General features: G+C 45.2%; 2 protein-coding genes across 2 annotated transcripts; one reads left to right on the top strand and one right to left on the bottom strand.

Moving 5' to 3' along the window:
- Positions 1 to 500: 500 nt before the first annotated feature.
- Positions 501 to 2,718, top strand: LOC109771730 (putative pentatricopeptide repeat-containing protein At3g11460, mitochondrial). The gene has a single exon (XM_020330425.4). It carries the CDS (start codon positions 564 to 566, stop codon positions 2,496 to 2,498), a length of 1,935 nt encoding a protein of 644 aa, XP_020186014.1. The 5' UTR covers positions 501 to 563; the 3' UTR covers positions 2,499 to 2,718.
- Positions 2,719 to 3,864: 1,146 nt separating this feature from the next.
- LOC109771715 (uncharacterized) lies at positions 3,865 to 14,148 on the bottom strand. Its single transcript, XM_020330410.4, has 21 exons — positions 13,817 to 14,148; positions 13,205 to 13,303; positions 12,696 to 12,847; positions 11,984 to 12,056; positions 10,839 to 10,961; positions 10,526 to 10,634; positions 10,000 to 10,079; positions 9,768 to 9,849; positions 9,500 to 9,639; positions 9,273 to 9,383; positions 9,045 to 9,161; positions 8,878 to 8,967; positions 8,565 to 8,618; positions 8,388 to 8,462; positions 7,851 to 7,926; positions 7,654 to 7,753; positions 6,704 to 6,773; positions 6,052 to 6,125; positions 5,020 to 5,129; positions 4,588 to 4,836; positions 3,865 to 4,473 (listed from the first exon to the last, which is right to left on the bottom strand). Exons 1-21 carry the CDS (start codon positions 13,940 to 13,942, stop codon positions 4,109 to 4,111), a joined length of 2,475 nt encoding a protein of 824 aa, XP_020185999.1. The 5' UTR covers positions 13,943 to 14,148; the 3' UTR covers positions 3,865 to 4,108.
- Positions 14,149 to 19,081: the final 4,933 nt, after the last annotated feature.

Consider the following 19,081-nt stretch of genomic DNA (forward strand, 5'->3'; position numbering starts at 1 on the left):
TGAGCTTCCTTATCTCATCTTGGAGCTTGGCGACGTCACTCTTGCTTTTCTTTGCTTCAGCTTGATTCCTCTGCGTGAGAGTTGCTATCTGCTGCTTGTACGTGGCTTCATCTTCGTTCTTCTTTCGAAGCTGCTCCTGCAAAAGAGCGTTGGCCTGCCTCTCCTTGACAAGCTCCTCCTCCAAGTGAGCTCTGGACTGGGCTTCTTGGTCAAGCTGCTCCATCAGCTGTTGGAGATGTAACGTCAGGCGTGTAGCGGGCATCAGCGATGAACGTCGGCAACTCTCGCGCTGCTTCAACGAGCTGGTTGATCTGAAACCAGAAACAAAGTACGCATAGAGGAAGGGGATCGGATCGGGAGGCGACGGCGACGGCGGCGGCGGCGGAAACGAACCGCTCGGATGCCATATGGTCCCGTTTAGGCGACCTGGGCCTTGTTAGGCCGCCAACAGCTAACCAGCGACCTGGGCCCTGGGAGGGAAGCACCGTTTCGCAACTAGGTCGGGATCATCTCGTCCCCTCAAAATTTACTTAAAAAAAACTCCCGGCTTGTGCTGGCTAAAGATGACCACCGAGCCTTCCACTTCCGCGACGACCTCCACCGCCGCCGCCTTAGCAGGCGACGCTAATGGCACGGAGCCATGGAGCGCCCGGGTGCGCACCTTGTCGCGCCTCGGCCGGCACCGGGAGGTCCTAGCCCTGCTACGCGGCGGCGACCCCTCGCCGCCGCCGCACGCCCTTGCGCTACCAGCCGCGGTCATCTCTTGCACGGCGCTATCCCTGGTCTCCGGCGTCGCCCAGATACAGGCACTCGGTCACAAGCGCGGCCTGCTCCCTTCCTCCGACGCCTACCTCCTCTCCTCGCTGCTCTCCTCCTACTCCCGCCTCGGCCTGCTCCCACGCGCCCACCAACTCCTCGACGAAATGCCCCTCGCGTCCACGCCTCCCACCACGCTCCGCACCGCCTTCAACTCCCTCATCTCCGGATGCGCGCTGCACGCGCTCCCGGCCGCCTGCTTCGCCCTCTTCCGCCGCATGCGGGCGGCCGGCGCCCCCTTCGACGCCGTCACGCTCATGACGCTGCTCCCTGCCGCTCCTCATAGCCTCGTGCCGCAGCTCCATGCCCTCGCGGGGAAAGCAGGGCTGGCCGCCGAGACAAACGTGGCCAACTGCCTCATATCAGCGTACGCGCGCCGCGGCGCTGGCCTTGCCCGGCAGGTCTTTGACGAGATGCCATTGACCTCCCGTGACATTGTCTCGTGGAACGCCGTGCTCTCGGCCCACGCGCAGAATGGCCTCGCGGTGGACGCCCTTGATCTCTACAGCCGCATGTGTGGCCACGATGGCAGTGGTGTGGAGCCGGACGCCGTGACGCTCGTGGGCGTACTCTCCTCATGTGCCCACCTTGGAGCGCGCGGTGTAGGCCTGGGTGTCGAACGCTACATGCAGGAGAGACTCCCAGGCTTCCGCGCCAACATGCAGCTCTGCAACTCTCTCATCAACTTCCATGCACGCTGCGGCAGTTTGCCCCAGGCACAGCGGCTGTTCAACGAAATGCCTAGGAAGAGCATTGTGTCTTGGACGGCACTGATCACTGGGTACGGCATGCACGGGCATGGCGATGTTGCTGTAAATCTCTTCCAGGCGATGGTGTCAGAAGGCATCCGGCCAGATAATGTCGCAATGGTCGGCCTCTTGTCGGCGTGCAGCCACGCTGGAATGTACGAGGAGGGGCGCAAGTACTTCTCAGCAATGGAGAGTACATACCAGTTGCGACCTACACTGGAGCACTATACCTGCATGGTGGACCTCCTTGGACGGGCCGGCCGTCTCAAGGAGGCGCAAGAACTCATTTCTTCAATGCCCATGCCAGCCGACGGTGCCGTGTGGGGTGCCCTTCTTGGGGCATGCAAGATACATAAGAATGTGGAGATAGGGGAGGAGGCTTTCGAGCATGTCATCAAGCTCGAACCGAGCAATGTGGGCTACTATGTGCTCATGGCGAACATATACACAGACACGGGACAACCGGATGGTGTAGTGAGGGTGCGGGCGATGATGAGGGAGCGCGGGCTCAAGAAGGAGCCTGGGTGCAGCTATGTCGAACACAAGGGGAGGGTTCATCTCTTCATGGCTGACGACCACTCACATCCGCAGGCAAAGAGGATTTACGAGCTCGTGATTAAGCTTGAACAAATGGTGACGGAGAAAACAGATGGCACTGTGGAAAATGGGCAAGGCAGAGTGGACGAGGGGTACTCTGGGAAGATGGCTGCGCCGTTGATCGGCTTTCACAGTGAGAAGCTCGCTGTGGCCTTTGGTATGCTGAACACTGATGACAGTGAGATTGTGGTGATCAAGAACCTAAGGATATGCGGGGACTGCCACTCTTTCCTGAAGGCGGTCTCTGCAATTGTCAACCGAGCATTTCTCGTCAGGGACGCGAGCCGCTTCCATCGCTTCGAAGGTGGAGCATGCTCCTGCAAAGACTACTGGTGAAGAATTTGGTGCTGACTGTTAGGAGAAGGAAGATTTCACTCCGGATCTTCAGTACTCACTGCACTGGAACAGGCTTGGTGACTATGCTACTACTGTCCTTCCACTCCAGCTATGAGAAAAGTGGAGGGCTGGATCAACAGCGGGCAAAATGGACTCGCTGTTAGGTTGACCAGTACTCCCAGATCGAACAGGCTCCCATTTGTTTTGCATAATCCGAGGTGCGGACCGATTCGTGGATGGTTATCCTGGTGCTCGACAGCCAGTAGAACAAACTGTGAACTTTCTCGAGGCTTGCATTCTACTCCTGATCAATTGGCATTGCCCCTCATGCAATTGCTTGTGGAAATGCAATGCTCCACGCACGCCCTTGGACCTTCTAGGGAGGAAGTACCCGGCCCTGTTTGAGACAATGGTGTGACAATGCCAGATTTTTTTACCAGATGTGGTTCAGAGTACACCAGCAATGGTCAGCATGTTCTGAATCGTTGGCATGGCTCAGGTCGGTTGTTTAGTCAAATAAAGAATGAACCGCCATCTTTTGCATCAGGAAAGGGCTGATGGAAGGGCAAAGGAAAAAAATTGACCGTGATGCTGAGCTGTATGTCCATGCACGCGCGCCAATTTCAGAGTTTATTAGATTCCACTGGTGTGAGTCGATTTTGAAGGCAATTTTGTATTCTTGTCATTGGAATCGTTGCATTCCTGCTGCTATCAACTATTTTTGCCATTCTAGTGCACTTATGCTTTGCCAGGATATCAAGATCAGGCACACAAGGAATGCAGTGGCGTCAGGTCGCGATAATACTGTCCGTCGTTGGTTGAGCTCAGTGTGATCTATGCTTTGTTGCAACAGCACCCCCCGGCTTCATACTGGGTGCTGCGCTTACTGACAGCTACTCCCTCCGTTCGGAATTACTTGTCGCAGAAATGGATGTATCTACACGTATTTTAGTTCTAGATATATTCATTTCCAAGACAAGTAATTCCGAACGGAGGGAGTACTGTAAACAATTTCCTAACCCACAAATTGTTGCCGAGTATACTTCTTAATACGCTGAACAATTTTGTGCCGTGTTGTAAGCTGAGATCTGTGGTTGCTTGCAACAGGCTGATGGTGGTTTCGGGCGGTTTTCCAACATGGAAGCTAGAGCTGCATGTTAATCCCCAGTTCATCATAGAAACCAACAGAGTGGTAGCTCCTGACGGTACATATTATCGTAAAAATTGCACAATCCTGGTCACAGGCTATCGACATGCATACAACATGCAACACCAAAATTTTAGGACGATTCTTAGATGAATCCAGACTATCATTTAGAAGATCTGTAGAAACCTTGTCTGGTTCGTCCAAACAAATCTAAGCCCAGGAAAACAAAGGCAAAATCATATATTGATGGCACAGTTCAAGCACTGTACCTGTGATGTACATAAAATTCCTGAGCTACCACCATATTACACAATTGTGATATTATACAACGGGCAGAGTTCAAGTAATGTTCATGTCGTATAAATGATTGGGCTAGTTTACAAAGAGGATCTCCTAGACACATCAAAGACAAAAGAAAAGGAAAAAAAGTTGCATCCTTGTACAACAACTGTATCATGGCACTCTACATGCCAGTTGAGGAGGTCCTTCCTATTCTTTGAGCACCAAGTTTTGGTTGTGCTGGCTTTGCTCCTCGGCCCCTACCGGATGACGCCAGAGGCCTAGCTTTGGTTGCCGGCGGGGGTGCTGCAATGGCACCCCATAGGTCGTCATTATTCGCTGCTGCTGGTTTCAAAGCCTTCCCAGATGATTTCGGCTGAGGTGCAGCTATTGAACCCCAGAGATCATCATCATCATTGTGCGATACCGAGGGTTTGATGCCTGCAGACTTCGGTGCGATTTTGGGTGCCGGAACAGCCGTAGGGCCCCATAGAGCATCCTCCTCTGCTTTTGGTGCCGCTGGCTGATTTGATCTTGATGAACTTGGAACTATGGTTGAAATTTTTGAATTGAGAAAATAAATTAGCCAATAAGTGTTTTAACAGAGATGCATATGTCCTTCCTTGAGATACAAATGCACCACGACAGAAAGGTAAAACTTACTTGGTTGCTTTGGTTGCACCACCGGACGTTTCTGGGCAGCTTGTATGTTAGAAAGAAGAGATGGCGGTGACTTTTCTTCAAATGGATCTACATCATCCCATCCTTCGTTATCACTACCATTCTCTTCCTGGTTACCGTTCTCGAGCTCACCCCATCCATCCATAGATGAGCTTGCTGATGCTGGTGCAGTTTGATCAAAAGAGTTGGAAGTGGCTGCTGGTGCATATGCTGCTGGGGCAGAGTGAGTATCTGTGACAATATAATACCCAACATAAGGACTCACATGCAATGTAACACATCTATAACTTCTGTTAATCCTCGTTCCACAAAATTACACCTTGACACCTTTATAAGCCCTCCAGGTTTATGGAAGAGATGAAAACTGAGATCAAAACTCCCAAGGATTTAAGAAATTTAGAAAATGAATAATACCTGATGTGGTACTTGGGGGTGCTGAAACTTGAGAGTTACTGGCATTTGCAGTAGATACTGGACCATGGTCGGAAGGTTTTCCCTTCTGAGTAATAGAACTCATGGCCCACCTGTATATGTACGCTTTCTAGTAAGTAATAAAGCAACTGCATACAAAATCAGAAAATTCTAAAGATAAACTGAAAAGGCATAAAGATAGCTCCAGTACAACTGTAGATGCATACATCATTCAGGCTTCATTTGGCTAAGTAAAGAAGGGAAGTAGCTAAGTTTTTGCTCTTGTATACACTAACTAGTTAGTTTCAAGCAAAAAAAATACCAGTGTCATAGTTTTCAAAGGTTAATGGACGTTATTACATCCCAGAGCACAATGCAGCGCAAAATTGACACGGCTGCCTTAAGAAATGGGTGTTTCCTAGCAAGCATGCTAGCATCAGACATATTCAGCGGCATCTGCTACATGAGTTGATATGTACTCCCTCTGTTCACTATTAGTTGACACATCCCTCTGATCCGAATTAATTGACGCATCCTCTATACAATGTAAAATGGACATTGTATAGAGGCAGTGTCATTTAATTCGGATCAGAGGGAGTAACTTTTTTTCTGAAATCGGATGTATATCGACGCATTTTAGGTGTTTATTCACTCATTTCAGTATGTATCTAGTCCATACTGAAATATCCAAAACATCTTATAATAGTGAACAGAGAGAATACTAAATAACTACATTCACCAAGGGCCTTTACAGCATGGTTCCCACAATCAATTTTTTTTGCATGTTTCCTTTGTTTATGAAAGTTCAGTTTGATATTAATATGTCCAAAATTTAAGTTTTCAAATAGATAAGAAATCTTGTAGTCTAAGATTGTTTTAAGTTCTAAACACATACTAGACACAATTCTAAGCATTCAAGTAGAGATACTGTTTTAAAATGAGGTTAGTTAGGAAAACTCTAGTTTGCAGTACATGTAGGACCTTGAAAGACATAAGCAAGCTTGCATATGATGATTGGGACATATGACAACTTACCCAAGTAAACTAGCATTTCCAGGTTTTAACTGAACACCAGTACCTTCGGCTGCCCTGTTGTCTCCTGTGTTAAGCTATAAAACACAACAAAGTAAAAAAATAATCACAATATAAGAAGAGCAACACTGATAAAACAAAAGGGTAGAGGTACATATGTTGTATTAGCAACATCACAGCGGAGAACCTTATCGCAGCAATGATATACTCGCTCCGTCCCAAAATAAGTGTCCCAACTTTGTACTAACTTTAGTACAAAGTTGTACTAAGGTTAAGACACTTATTTTGGGACGGAGGGAGTATACATGAATGTATTTTTGGAACAATTAGGCTAGTATACTAGATCTGGTACCTTCACCAGCCAACATCCGGGCAGATCAAGGAAATAATAAATGTAAGAAAGAGTTAATGATAATAAACATGCATAGGACATGGATTTTGTACACCTAAGCATATGTGTTCTTTCTATTTTGAAATTTTAAAAAGTAGGTTTCAAAATAAAATAAAATATCACATGTACAAATTAGATTTGGAATAAAGAAGACAAAAGGACATGTTGCAACACTAAGTTAACAGCCAGCATATTGTGCCACAATCCACAGCTAGTGTAATAAAACAGTCGATTTATAGTAGGCATATAAACTAGATATGCTACCTTTTCATGATGTTGTTTTGCTATTTGCAAGAATTGGTCAGTAGCCTGGAAAGCCTTGGTCCTCACATCACTATAAATAAAATAAGAATGGATTAGCTGAAAGACCAAGTCAAAAAAGTACAGTAAGAACAAATGAAAAAGGCCTTAACGTGATGCACGTCACATTTTGCCATCTTGGCATTGACCACTTTGGTTGTTAAAACTTTGTATTCAGGTATATATCAACTTTTGTCAAAAGTGGAATATGCCAGTTCTTTAAAACTAATGATGCATCTAGTGCTCAAATGATGTCTTTTAATTGTGAGATCACAAGATTCACTCGTGTCACAGGAGGATAGGAAGTTAATAACCAAGGCTTGCTTTTAAAGGAGACATGTGTGAATACTAACATATTGATACACATGGCTATGGAGGTCTGGGTTCAGCTTTTATGGGTTCAAAGAAGAAAGGCTGCAGTGAGAGAGTGAATAAAATAGGACAGAACATCCACTCAGATGGAATTTGGGAGCTCAAATTTGCATCAATAATAAAATTAGGCGGGTTTACAGCTGTTCTCCTCAGTCGATGGATGGGATAATTGCCTATATCGCTTTTAAATTTTGATGCTAAATGGCTTAAAGTCCCTAAACGCAATCCTAAAAGGGGAAAACCATCACTTTATTGTGAGTGCAGTTCAAACAAAAGGGAGTTAAATAGGGACAGTATTGTAACAAAAAGTCAAAAACTACTAATTAACCACAAATTGCTAGTCTGTAAGAGTGCAATTCCAGCTAAAGGGAGTGATTAGGGACAGCCTCATAATAAACACCACTAACCACAACATGGTATTTTGCAAACATGTCTAAAAACAACATATGTAACAACTGGAGGCAGTAGTGATTAGGCCAGCACAGTCTTCTATTTCAGCAATGACATACTAGAGAGAGCTAGAGCTAAAGGTTCCAACTTACCTGTCTGGGTCAAATGTAAGGACAACAATGTTAGGCAGTATACGGGTTGCAATCTCTGTCATTTCGTAGTATGAACTAGTGACACTCAGTGCCATGATTCCTGGCAAGGTAAAATAATGATTCATACTTTGTCACAATAATCAGTGGAAGAATGCTCTATCAATAGTACAACAACACATCTGCTCAGGTTAATGTACCAGCTGCTCGAGCAGGCGGGAAGGTATCACGTAATGCACGGACTGTGAATGCATTGATCAATACTCGCTTCCTAGTCTGTAAAAATAACAGAGCCGCATTAACAAAGATTATAAATAAGGTTGAACTGTTAAAAAATCAAATGAAGTCCATATCCAGGACACAGAAGAAAAAGCATAAGTTGCACTTGCATTGCACAATCAAACAAGAAAAGATTTTAAGCTTGCCCCTAGACATTGCTATCTTTCCATTTTGTGACAAATCGTGGCCAACTAGTACTATTTTCTTCCGGTCTTCATTCATTATTGTATGTGTTTGCCGCCAGCAACCAGCTAGTTTTCAACAAAAAATAGAACCTTACTGATGGAGAATATCTAGGATTCAAGACTTAAAAACAATTGTGGTCAAGATCTCCCCAGATATGCCAATTGGCACATCTAGAATTCTGCAGCATCACTAGTGCAGCATATCTAAGCAACACTTCAGAGGAAAACTAGCAATAAGAGCAACGAAAAAGGTAGAGCATCTTTGGAACAAACCCCATCATTCATGTAAGTTGAAATATTCCCAAGAAGAATTGTAGTGTTTGTCCGGATTGCAGGTTCTTCATCCACCTGAAGACAAACAACAATGCTTTTACTCAACTGTACAACCCTTCTCATATCCAACAACGCATCACTGGGTTGAAACCAATTTTAACTAGAATGAAACATCACCTGAAGCTTAGAGAGATACTTCAAGAGAGATCCTGAGATTGTACGCTGAGATAACTACAGTAACAGATCAGCCAATTAGCACAAAAGACAAAAAAAACTCTCATGTAATAGAGGAGGACCATGAAACAAACTGAAGTCCCTGGATTGTTCTTTAAAACCATAATTATGACTAAAGGGAACACAAAAATCAAAATTCCGAAGCAAGAATGGTTATAGTTTCAAAATCTTCAAATGAACTAAGCCTAAAATAGTAGACCTAGTCAAATAAAACTTAGGCCCAACGTGGAAGTACGTGGAAGTACGTGCAACTCACTTTTGGTGCCAATACAAGCATCGACTTCAGTGTCAGTTCACGGAGCAAAGAAGAAGTATCAGAGAACCCAGTGGCAACATGAGGAAAAACCTGCAAATCCAGAATTACCCTGTCAAATGTGAACACTCAGAAACAAACATACGACCATATAAAAATAGAGCGCATACTTGTTCATCAACTGTTTGAGATGCCAATGACTCTCCAAACTGATCTATGTGCTGCAAAAGACTAACTCGGATAGCTCGGTCATTCGAGGCAAAAAGCTTCACAATAGTTGGCAAAACCTGAAAAGGGCCAGTATTCTCAACATGAGTGACAAGCCCACAAACCATCTTTACTGGATGGTCAAGAACCAAAATATATATTGAGCAAAAGCAAAATAAATGATGACAAACCTTAGTACTAAACTGATCAGCTGGAAGCCAGGAACCCATCTTTAACAGAACAGTCAAGGCTGGAGCAGCAGCAGAACCAAATTCAAGAGCAGATGCCAATACAGGGAGCAACTATTCACAAAGTAGACAAGATATAAACATAAACAAGGAACTCCAGTTAGTTGCACAGAAAATTAACAAAGTCCAAACTCAGGCCTCATGGGTTCTAACTGGGAGTTTCATGGTACCTTTTTCAGAACTATCTCACGGGGAAGTTGTTCTGCTATATTTGGGAGTTTCCGGAAAAAGCTATCTTTCTCAACACTGTCCTTTAAATTAAGAACTTCCATGAACTGGATGGTCTCTACCAACTTGTTCTGGAAAAACTCTGAAATTAAAAGCCAAATTGTTAATTACAGCATTAAGAACAAAGGCTGAAGAAGATGAGTGTTAATAAAAGACGGAGAAAATGAAAAAAATAGTGCTTGAATGACAATGAAAAACTATTGAACTTGCCGCTGTTGTCAATAAGTTTTGAAGGATTCATTCTACGAGAAGGTGTAGAACTTAAGAGCTTCTGGTAATCTGGAAGCAGAGACTGCAACAAAACAAAAACGAAATCAATAACATTAGAAGTCAGAGAAACCATGTCAATGATGTTCTACGGTACAGACAATGGAGAATCTGATGTGTTCACAAGATAGCTCAAGAACAAACCAAACCCCAGCACACAGTCATGCAAGCTAACCTTTGGGATTGAAGCAATGTTGCGAAGGTCCTCTGTCCTGCTCAACTTTCCACCAGAAAAGAGCTCATGAATTAAACACCCTGCAATGAGTGACATATGTTGTGTCATATGTTCTCATTATTTCGTTGTGCATAAGGAGCAACATTGAAGAAACAAGAGGGATGGTGCACCAAACAGAAGTATCACCACACAGAAGAGTGGATATCATCTGATTTTCTTAGTTTAGACTTGACAAGTTTTTCATTAGTCAATCTCACCGTTGACTTGGTCTAGAATTCAAAATGGGTAAAATTACCATGAAAGACTTCCATGCATTCACGCACAGAGAAAATACCCATTGCGAAATAACTGAACAACTTCGATAGGTTAAGTAAAGAAGAGCGAGTGCGCAACTGGTAGTGGTGAGAACCGTTTGAAAAAGAAGTTTTCCCCATTTTTAAACATGAAGAATAAACAGAACCGCCACATAAGAATGCAATTGAGGAAAGGGAACCCTATTACAATGCAGTGAGTTAGGTCAGCTCACCCAATCCCCATGAATCAATTGCCCACGGAGGTGATTTTCTAATCGAAGCCCAATCTGACTTTGTCAGCTCCAGTGGCTTGTACTGTGCTCCAACTAACCATTCAAATTGCTGCAGATGAACATAAAATGAGAAGATCTTGACATAGATTCAAACATCTATATGATGTAATCACGGAAAATAATATATATTTCTGAATTTCCGAGCTTGACATAAAAGCTGGTTTGAACAGTCACCAAAACATAGCTGAAAGAGAACTGTATGTAGTGCTACATCTGTCTAGCATAAATAAAGGTATCGATTGAGAGGCATTACCAACATAGGGCTACTAGCGATTTCGTTATTGGCATCAAATTCTGAGAGAACATCAAAAGCATGAAGCTTCCAGTCCAGAGTTTGAGTAACAACTACACTAGCCAAGCACACATTTCCATGAACCTGAAATTGATAAAGGGACAGCAACCAGCTCATTTAAGATTGAAATACTGACAGTACTTGTTATTTTCAACAATAAAGTTATGAATTATCACAATATCAGGTCAAATATGACCCCAGAAAACATCCTCCAACATGATTTTACCGTCACCAAGACATATCTGTACGTTCAACAAGTATATCTACTACATGTGCATTATATAGATCCTCTAATTATCGGTTAACAAGTAATGTCAACTAACAAGGTTGGCTTGACACAGTTCACAGACATAAATATAAATTGCAGTGAAGCAAGAGAAACATGGTATTTTATGATCCGTGAGAACCTCTCAAAAAGGCAGTGCATAGTAAAGGAGTAACTTAAAGCAGAAATCAAATGCTCAATGAAGTAACACAGTATAAGCCGTTTGACAGCGGAATAATACTTGGCCTCATCTGCATCAAGGGTTTGGAGTGTAAGGCTTGCAACAGATTTTGCTGTTAGGTTGAACGCATGATCTAATGCCAAAGTTATATATCCCACATTAATCTTTTAATAAGGATGAAAGTTTTTTTTTAAGAGCTAGGCGTTAATTGTTCGGTTTGCCACAGCCTTGCGCTTTTCTTTGCTATTGCCTAGAGCCTAGGCACGCCTTTTTTAACTACGAAAAAGATGAAGAAATTAAGGATCTCACAGAAAATAATTTGTTCCGGTGAAAAAAGTCTGTATGCTCAAGTGGCAGACATGTAATAACTAGAAAAAGCTCTGTCAAAAGCCATAGAACCAAATAAACAAAGAAGTTCTGAAAATGGCTTGGGCTTCAAGCATGATGCGACAAATCGATTGGCACAATAACATATAAAATTTGCTTCAGTGTCTGGAACAATATAGAACGATATAATGAGCAAGCAGCAATCCAGCAACCATTAGCAGTAATCAAATCTACAAGCAGATATGAGATAGCAACAAATAAAGGATTTTTTTATAAACAGCTTGCGTGGAAAAGAAATAGAAGATAAGGTTTCATATTAAGGCAGGAACTTACGAGCTTGCAATCATTGTTGAGAAAGCTCACAGCTTTTGATATCTGGTGAAGACCCCAAGCAAAATACTCATCTCTGGAACAACTTACTGATGAGAATAAAGTTTATACTGAACAAAAATGAAAATGAAAATGGAATAAAAATATAAAATCTTGAGGACAAAAGAAGATAGCCAGCCAACTGCAAAATTTTGATCTCAAGAAATGGGTAGCAATGGCACAGTAAGCCAACATACCAATGACTCTTGACTAGAATTTGTGCAGTACCATGTAAACTGCTGTCTACAGTCTACTATGAAGTATACCCATTCATATACAATGATTTTGTGCCCCTATCAGTGCAATTACCGATCAGGCCGCATGATCGAGTTGGTTATGTCGTGTGATAACTACTGGGTGTGTGAACAGTCAGAGGCGAGCACTGGTTACAAGGTAGCACCACGGTGAACACTGATAAGAACTCTTTATCTCTAGACTTCTCAGACACAACGCCACTGGTTTGCCTACCAGCAGATTCCAACTTGGTTATTAGATATTTTCACACAGGAATGTTATTACAGATCCTCAGCGTTATGGAATCACTGTTCAGTTAGTGTGGATCAAATATAATCTAGTTAAAACAAATCATATCGCTCAGCTAGCCTTACGGTAGACAAGTACGCACATGCATGCCAAGTTTTGTTAAACACGAGAAGACAAGAGAAGCGCATTGTACCTCTGTGTACCTCCCAGGTTCAGCTCTTTGATCTTTTCAGAAAGTGGTGTAACAGGCTCTGTGACTATATATATTGTGTGTTTTATAGCAGGTCCATCAGGAACTTCTGCTTCTGTACTGTGAAGAAAGGATAATATATTTGGATGGCGTACCTGCATTACAAACAACACTCAACTGACTTAGCACTTAGCAGGTGCCAATACAAAAATGATAAACATTGACTGAAGTATATTAGAACATCATGTTATCAATACTGAGATATAGCACCATTATTAAATATATGATGTCTACAGTTGTTTGCCTCGAAGTATATTAGAAAATCATGTTTGCAAAGCTGAGATATAGCACCATTATTAAATATATGCTGTCTACAGTTGTTTCCCAACTTTTGTGTTGGTCGTAATGTTTTTAAGACTAATTGTTTACCACCACTCACTTTGCTCTAATATGTCGTAGTAATAGCACTCCTAGTTATCAATAATCTTATAGATAAAAATGAGAAAACTTACTGTTCGTAATCTCTTAACACCATTACGGCCAGCAACCATGTGCCTGTCCTGAGGGTTGCTCCCTGACAGTGAGAAAATAGACACAGGCGATCCATCATCCTGGAGAAGACAAGGGAACGGTTATGTTGGAAACAGAATTACGGTGAAAATAACCTGGGTGATCAGCGGTAACATTATGCACAAACGTTTCACACTTCAATACATTGGATCACAATGGAGGGCCTCCACAAATTATGCAATCCATTTCAAGTTCAACCATCCACTAACCGAGATTATCAACTAAGCACTGGATCCACGAATTCTACTTCCTAAGGGCACTGAACTCAGCTATTTGACTTCCTTCGACGTTGCCAAAGCTAGCACCAGCCTGACACGAACTAGAAAACTGTACCCTGACCTGAGACTGCTACAGGGCACACGCTCATACAAGGTCCAGCGCGCACGAGGCCTCGAAGCACCGAAAGCCCAAGCTAAATCCCCGTAGAAAAGCGCACGGAATTAGCTCCAGCTACCGGATCACCAGTTCAGCACGACATCGAGAAGCTCGCGTGCCCTACGGGGGATCCAATCGGCCCGCCCCCGGTGGGGAGGCAGGAGGCGGGCGTGAAGTACCTTGGAGGCGCCGCGGTGGTGCGTCCAGGAGCCCCAGGCGGAGGCGTGGGGCTCGCCGATGGTGTAGGGGAAGTCCTTGAGGCCCGATCCGGATCCCGCGACCACGTCCTTGAGGAACTTGAACATTTTGCTCTGCTCCCTCGGCGCGTTCCCCCTCGATTCTCCGGGTGACGACTGGGCTCCCTCGGTCGCCTCCCCCGGCGGTGGGTGGCTGTGCGGGAGGAGGAGGAGGCGTCGGGGTAGATCCGGGGAGGACGAGGGGGTGGAGGCCGCTTCCAGGGAGGTAGACGGGGAGGGGGAAACGGCACGTGGGGACCTACCTGCAAGGGGGCGAAGATGGGTGCGGTGTTTCGCATATCCCCCCTTGCCTGTCAGAATCTCCAACTGTGATTGGTGGACAGGCAGGATGACAGCTCATGCTTACACGATGCGATTAGTATATTTCTTTTCCATGTCAAATTGCGTAATTTGTATTATTTTTTTACACTGTGTTGGACTCTAAAAAACGTCTTATAAAATGTTGCGGAGGTAATACTCACCAGCTACGTGATTAGTGCAAGGCATTTCGGAATGGCAGTGATAGGCGCCGGCGCACTGGCCGAACGGTTGGGCCGGTCGTATGCCAGCTGCCCGATTCGCACGTTCCTGACTGCTTGATTTCGCCAGCTGGCCCCGCCCCGCGCGTCGTCTTCGTTCTCCCAACACCACGAGCCCGCGAGATCCCCTCCGGAAAAAAAATCCCCCGCTCTGGGAGTAGGCTCCCGCACCGCGGGCCACCCGTCGCCCTCCGGCGCATCAGGTTGCGCCTTCGCCGCACCCGTCCCCCCGCAGATAGCCACCTCCGTCGTCGGCCGCAGCTGGATGATGAGGCCACGCAACTCCATCGTCGCCGGCCATCGACACATGCAGCATTCGCCGATGTGGCTCGTAGCACCGGCCGTCGCCGCTTCCAGCATCTGCTAGTCGAGATTCCGGCTGCAGCTGCAACACCCCCTGCCCTGGTCGTGGTCACCGCCGGGGAGCTTGTGTGTTCACGGGGTCCAGATTTTCTGTCAGTTCATGGTTCCAACCAAAATGTGTGGATGTAGCAAAAATCATCGCCAGTGGTAGCAAGATCGAAACACGGTTGCAGCAAAACGTCATTGCCGCCCGTCGCGGCTTGCAGCTAATCCATGAACGGATGTAGCTAAAAAACTCGCCTTGTGGTATCGTTTCTGGTTGCCGGTTGTAACAAAATTCAGGATCCCCGTCCATGTCCGTCGAAGCAAAAAAAAAATCGCCGATGGTAGCTTTTGCGGTTGCCGATTGTAACAAATTCAAGACCTCGTTGGCCGCGACGGCCGTTGCCAGCAACTGCTGTGGATGCAACACCATTTTTTTTTGCAAGGCCGCCGTGCTCCTGGTATAGCTTTGTTTTCGATTTAGCCGGTTGCAGCTTTTTAATTTGTCAGCTCCAGCTTTCTATTTGTCGGTTGTAGCAATTTCATCTCCCAACCCCATGTTTTGATTTGCTGGTTCCAGCATTTTCTTTGCCGGTAGTAGCTTTGCAATAGCTGGTTCCAGCTTTTGATTTCGATGGTTGTAGCAACGTCTTCTGTCGAATGCGACCAATAACGGGAGGTGGACGAAGCAGCTTGCGGTCGCGGCCAATGGTGGGAGGTGGACGAAGCAACTTGGGAGATGGCGGTCACGGCCAATGAGATGGCGGCGGCGTTGGAGTAGCTCGCGGCGGCGCCATGGGAGCCTGCTTGGAAGAGTTTGCCGAAGAAAACGATTGGAGAAGGAGCCACGCAAGTGGATAAGGCAGAGCTGCATGATGGACCAGACCAGCCAAAGTTTGGGCCGGCGCACCGGCCACAAGCGATTCCCTTCAGAATTGGGCCAGTCAAACATTTCTTAAGTTTAAGTTCTTTTTTTGTGAATCTTAAGTTCCATCATCATTATGAAAATTTTACCAGCATTAGAATTATACTACGAAACTTTATGAAATATAATTTTGCATAGCATATTTATTTAGAATAGCTTTTTCTTAAGTAACATGTTTCGCAGTTTATTCGCAAAAGGAAGGAAAAATTGAGTCCAAGTTCTACTTTTCCAACTGTGTGGATGACCAAACCGAGTTATAAAATAAGTAGCGTGCAACCACAGTATGTCTAATCATAAATACCTGACACAACCCCTCTTCGCCTTCACCCTCTTACATTAGTAAATCGACGGCCTCCTTCTCCTCCGTTGGCTTCGCCGATGGAAGTGTGCAAGGAGGGCCCGATCTATGAGTGGAAGTTGTAGTTTCCCCTGTCATGGTGCATTAGGTGCGTCTCCATTTGTCTGTCACTTCGGCCCTTCCGACGGTGATGGTGGCGGGTGTTCAATATTGGTTCCTTCCAGCTTCTTCTTCGGTCACGGTGGTACGTGTCAATCGAATCCATTGACGAGATCAGGTGAACAAGTAGGTCCTCGATGTTAATGATGGCTCAAGAATTTGTGACTTTTTATAAGGGGTTTTGACATGGTTTTTATCGGGTTTTCGCTATTTCTCGGTTATTTTAATGTTGATCCTTCAAGAGAGAAGAAAACTTGTTTTTCCATTGTTTGGTAGGAAAAATCATTTATGGAAGGAAATCAAGGAGAAATACTCCAAATCAAGTCAAAAGGAGCAACTTCCATGTTGAGGGATTCACCACTAGACGCACTAGAGTGCAAGACGGCCAACCATATAAGCGCAAGCGGTCGTACCAGGCGCCAAGTGCCCCCCTCATCTATGGGAACGACTTCTGCGAAGGCAGGGGGTGCACTAGAGAAAACTAGCCACTGTCACTCCATCTAGGACAGAGGGAGAATAGATCTGGAGAAGAAGAACCACCGGAGATCCTTCTCATTTAGTTTTCCCACCACATACTCGTTTCATATCATCATTGCCATTGTAAGAGGAATTGCAAGTTGTAAGGGTTGGGGAACGTAGTAATTTCAAAAAAATTCCTACGCACACACAGGATCATGGTGATGCATAGCAACGAGAGGGGAGAGTGTTGTCCACGTACCCTCGTAGACCAAAAGCGGAAGCGTTAGCACAACGCAGTTGATGTAGTCGTACGTCTTCACGATCCGACCGATCAAGTATCGAACGCATGGCACCTCCGAATTCAGCACGCGTTCAGCTCGATGACGTCCCTCGAACTCCGATCCAGCCGAGCTTTGAGGGAGAGTTCCGTCAGCACGACGGCGTGGTGACGATGATGATGTTCTACCGACGCAGGGCTTCGCCTAAGCACCGCTACGATATTATCGAGGTGGATTATGGTGGAGGGGGGCACCGCACACGGCTAAGAGATCAAGAGATCAATTGTTGTGTCTAGAGGTGCCCCCTGCCCCGTATATAAAGGAGCAAGGGGGGAGAGGCGGCCGGCCAGGAGGAGGCGCGCCAGGGAGGAGTCCTACTCCCACCGGGAGTAGGACTCCCTCCTTTCCTAGTTGGAGTAGGAGAAGGGGGAAGGAGGAGGGAGTGAGGAAGGAAAGGGGGGCGCCCCCCCCTCCTTGTCCAATTCGGACTAGAGGGGGAGGGGGCGCACGGCCTGCCCTGGCCGCCCCTCCTCTTCTCCACTAAGGCCCATCTTGGCCCATTAAACCCCCGGGGGGTTCCGGTAACCCCCGGTACTCCGGTAAAATCCCGATTTCACCCGGAACACTTTCGATATCCAAATATAGGCTTCCAATATATCAATCTTTATGTCTCGACCATTTCGAGACTCCTCGTCGTGTCTGTGATCACATCAGGGACTCCGAACAATCTTCGGTACATCAAAACACATAAACTCATAATATAACTGTCATCGAACTTTAAGCGTGCGGACCCTACGGGTTCGAGAACTATGTAGACATGACCGAGACACGCCTCCGGTCAATAACCAATAGCGGAACCTGTATTCTCATATTGGCTCCTACATATTCTACGAAGATCTTTATCGGTCAAACCGCATAACAACATACGTTGTTTCCTTTGTCATCGGTATGTTACTTGTCCGAGATTCGATCGTTGGTATCTTAATACCTAGTTCAATCTCGTTGTCGGCAAGTCTCTTTACTCGTTCGTAAAACATCATCCCGCAACTAACTCATTAGTTGCAATGCTTGCAAGGCTTATAGTGATGTGCATTACCGAGTGGGCCCAGAGATACCTCTCCGACAATCGGAGTGACAAATCCTAATCTCGAAATACGCCAACCCAACAAGTACCTTTGGAGACACCTGTAGAGCACCTTTATAATCACCCAGTTACGTTGTGACGTTTGGTAGCACACAAAGTGTTCCTCCGGTAAACGGGAGTTGCATAATCTCATAGTTATAGGAACATGTATAAGTCATGAAGAAAGCAATAGCAGAATACTAAACGATCGAGTGCTAAGCTAACGGAATGGGTCAAGTCAATCACATCATTCTCCTAATGATGTTATCCCGTTAAAATGACAACTCATGTCAATGGCTAGGAAACATAACCATCTTTGATCAACGAGCTAGTCAAGTAGAGGCATACTAGTGACACTCTGTTTGTCTATGTATTCACACAAGTATTATGTTTCCGGTTAATACAATTCTAGCATGAATAATAAACATTTATCATGATATAAGGAAATAAATAATAACTTTATTATTGCCTCTAGGGCATATTTCCTTCAGTCTCCCACTTGCACTAGAGTCAATAATCTAGATTACACAGTAATGATTCTAACACCCATGGAGCCTTGGTGTTGATCATGTTTTGCTCGTGGAAGAGGCTTAGTCAACGGGTCTGCAACATTCAGATCCGTATGTATCTTGCAAATTTCTATGTCTCCCACCTGGACTTGATCCCGGATGGAGTTGAAGCGTCTCTTGATGTGCTTGGTTCTCTTGTGAAATCTGGATTCCTTTGCCAAGGCAATTACACCAGTATTGTCACAAAAGATTTTCATTGGACCCGATGCACTAGGTATGACACCTAGATCGGATATGAACTCCTTCATCCAGACTCCTTCATTTGCTGCTTCCGAAGCAGCTACGTACTCCGCTTCACACGTAGATCCACCACAACGCTTTGTTTAGAACTGCACCAACTTACAGCTCCACCGTTCAATGTATATACGTATCCGGTTTGCGATTTAGAAAAATCGTTCGGATCAGTGTCAAAGCTTGCATCGACGTAACCTTTTACGATTAGCTCTTTGTCACCTCCATAAACGAGAAACATATCCTTAGTCCTTTTCAGGTATTTCTGGATGTTCTTGACCG

This window comes from Aegilops tauschii, chromosome 3 (assembly GCF_002575655.3).
Source record: "Aegilops tauschii subsp. strangulata cultivar AL8/78 chromosome 3, Aet v6.0, whole genome shotgun sequence".
In the NCBI taxonomy this organism is placed as follows: Eukaryota; Viridiplantae; Streptophyta; class Magnoliopsida; order Poales; family Poaceae; genus Aegilops; species Aegilops tauschii.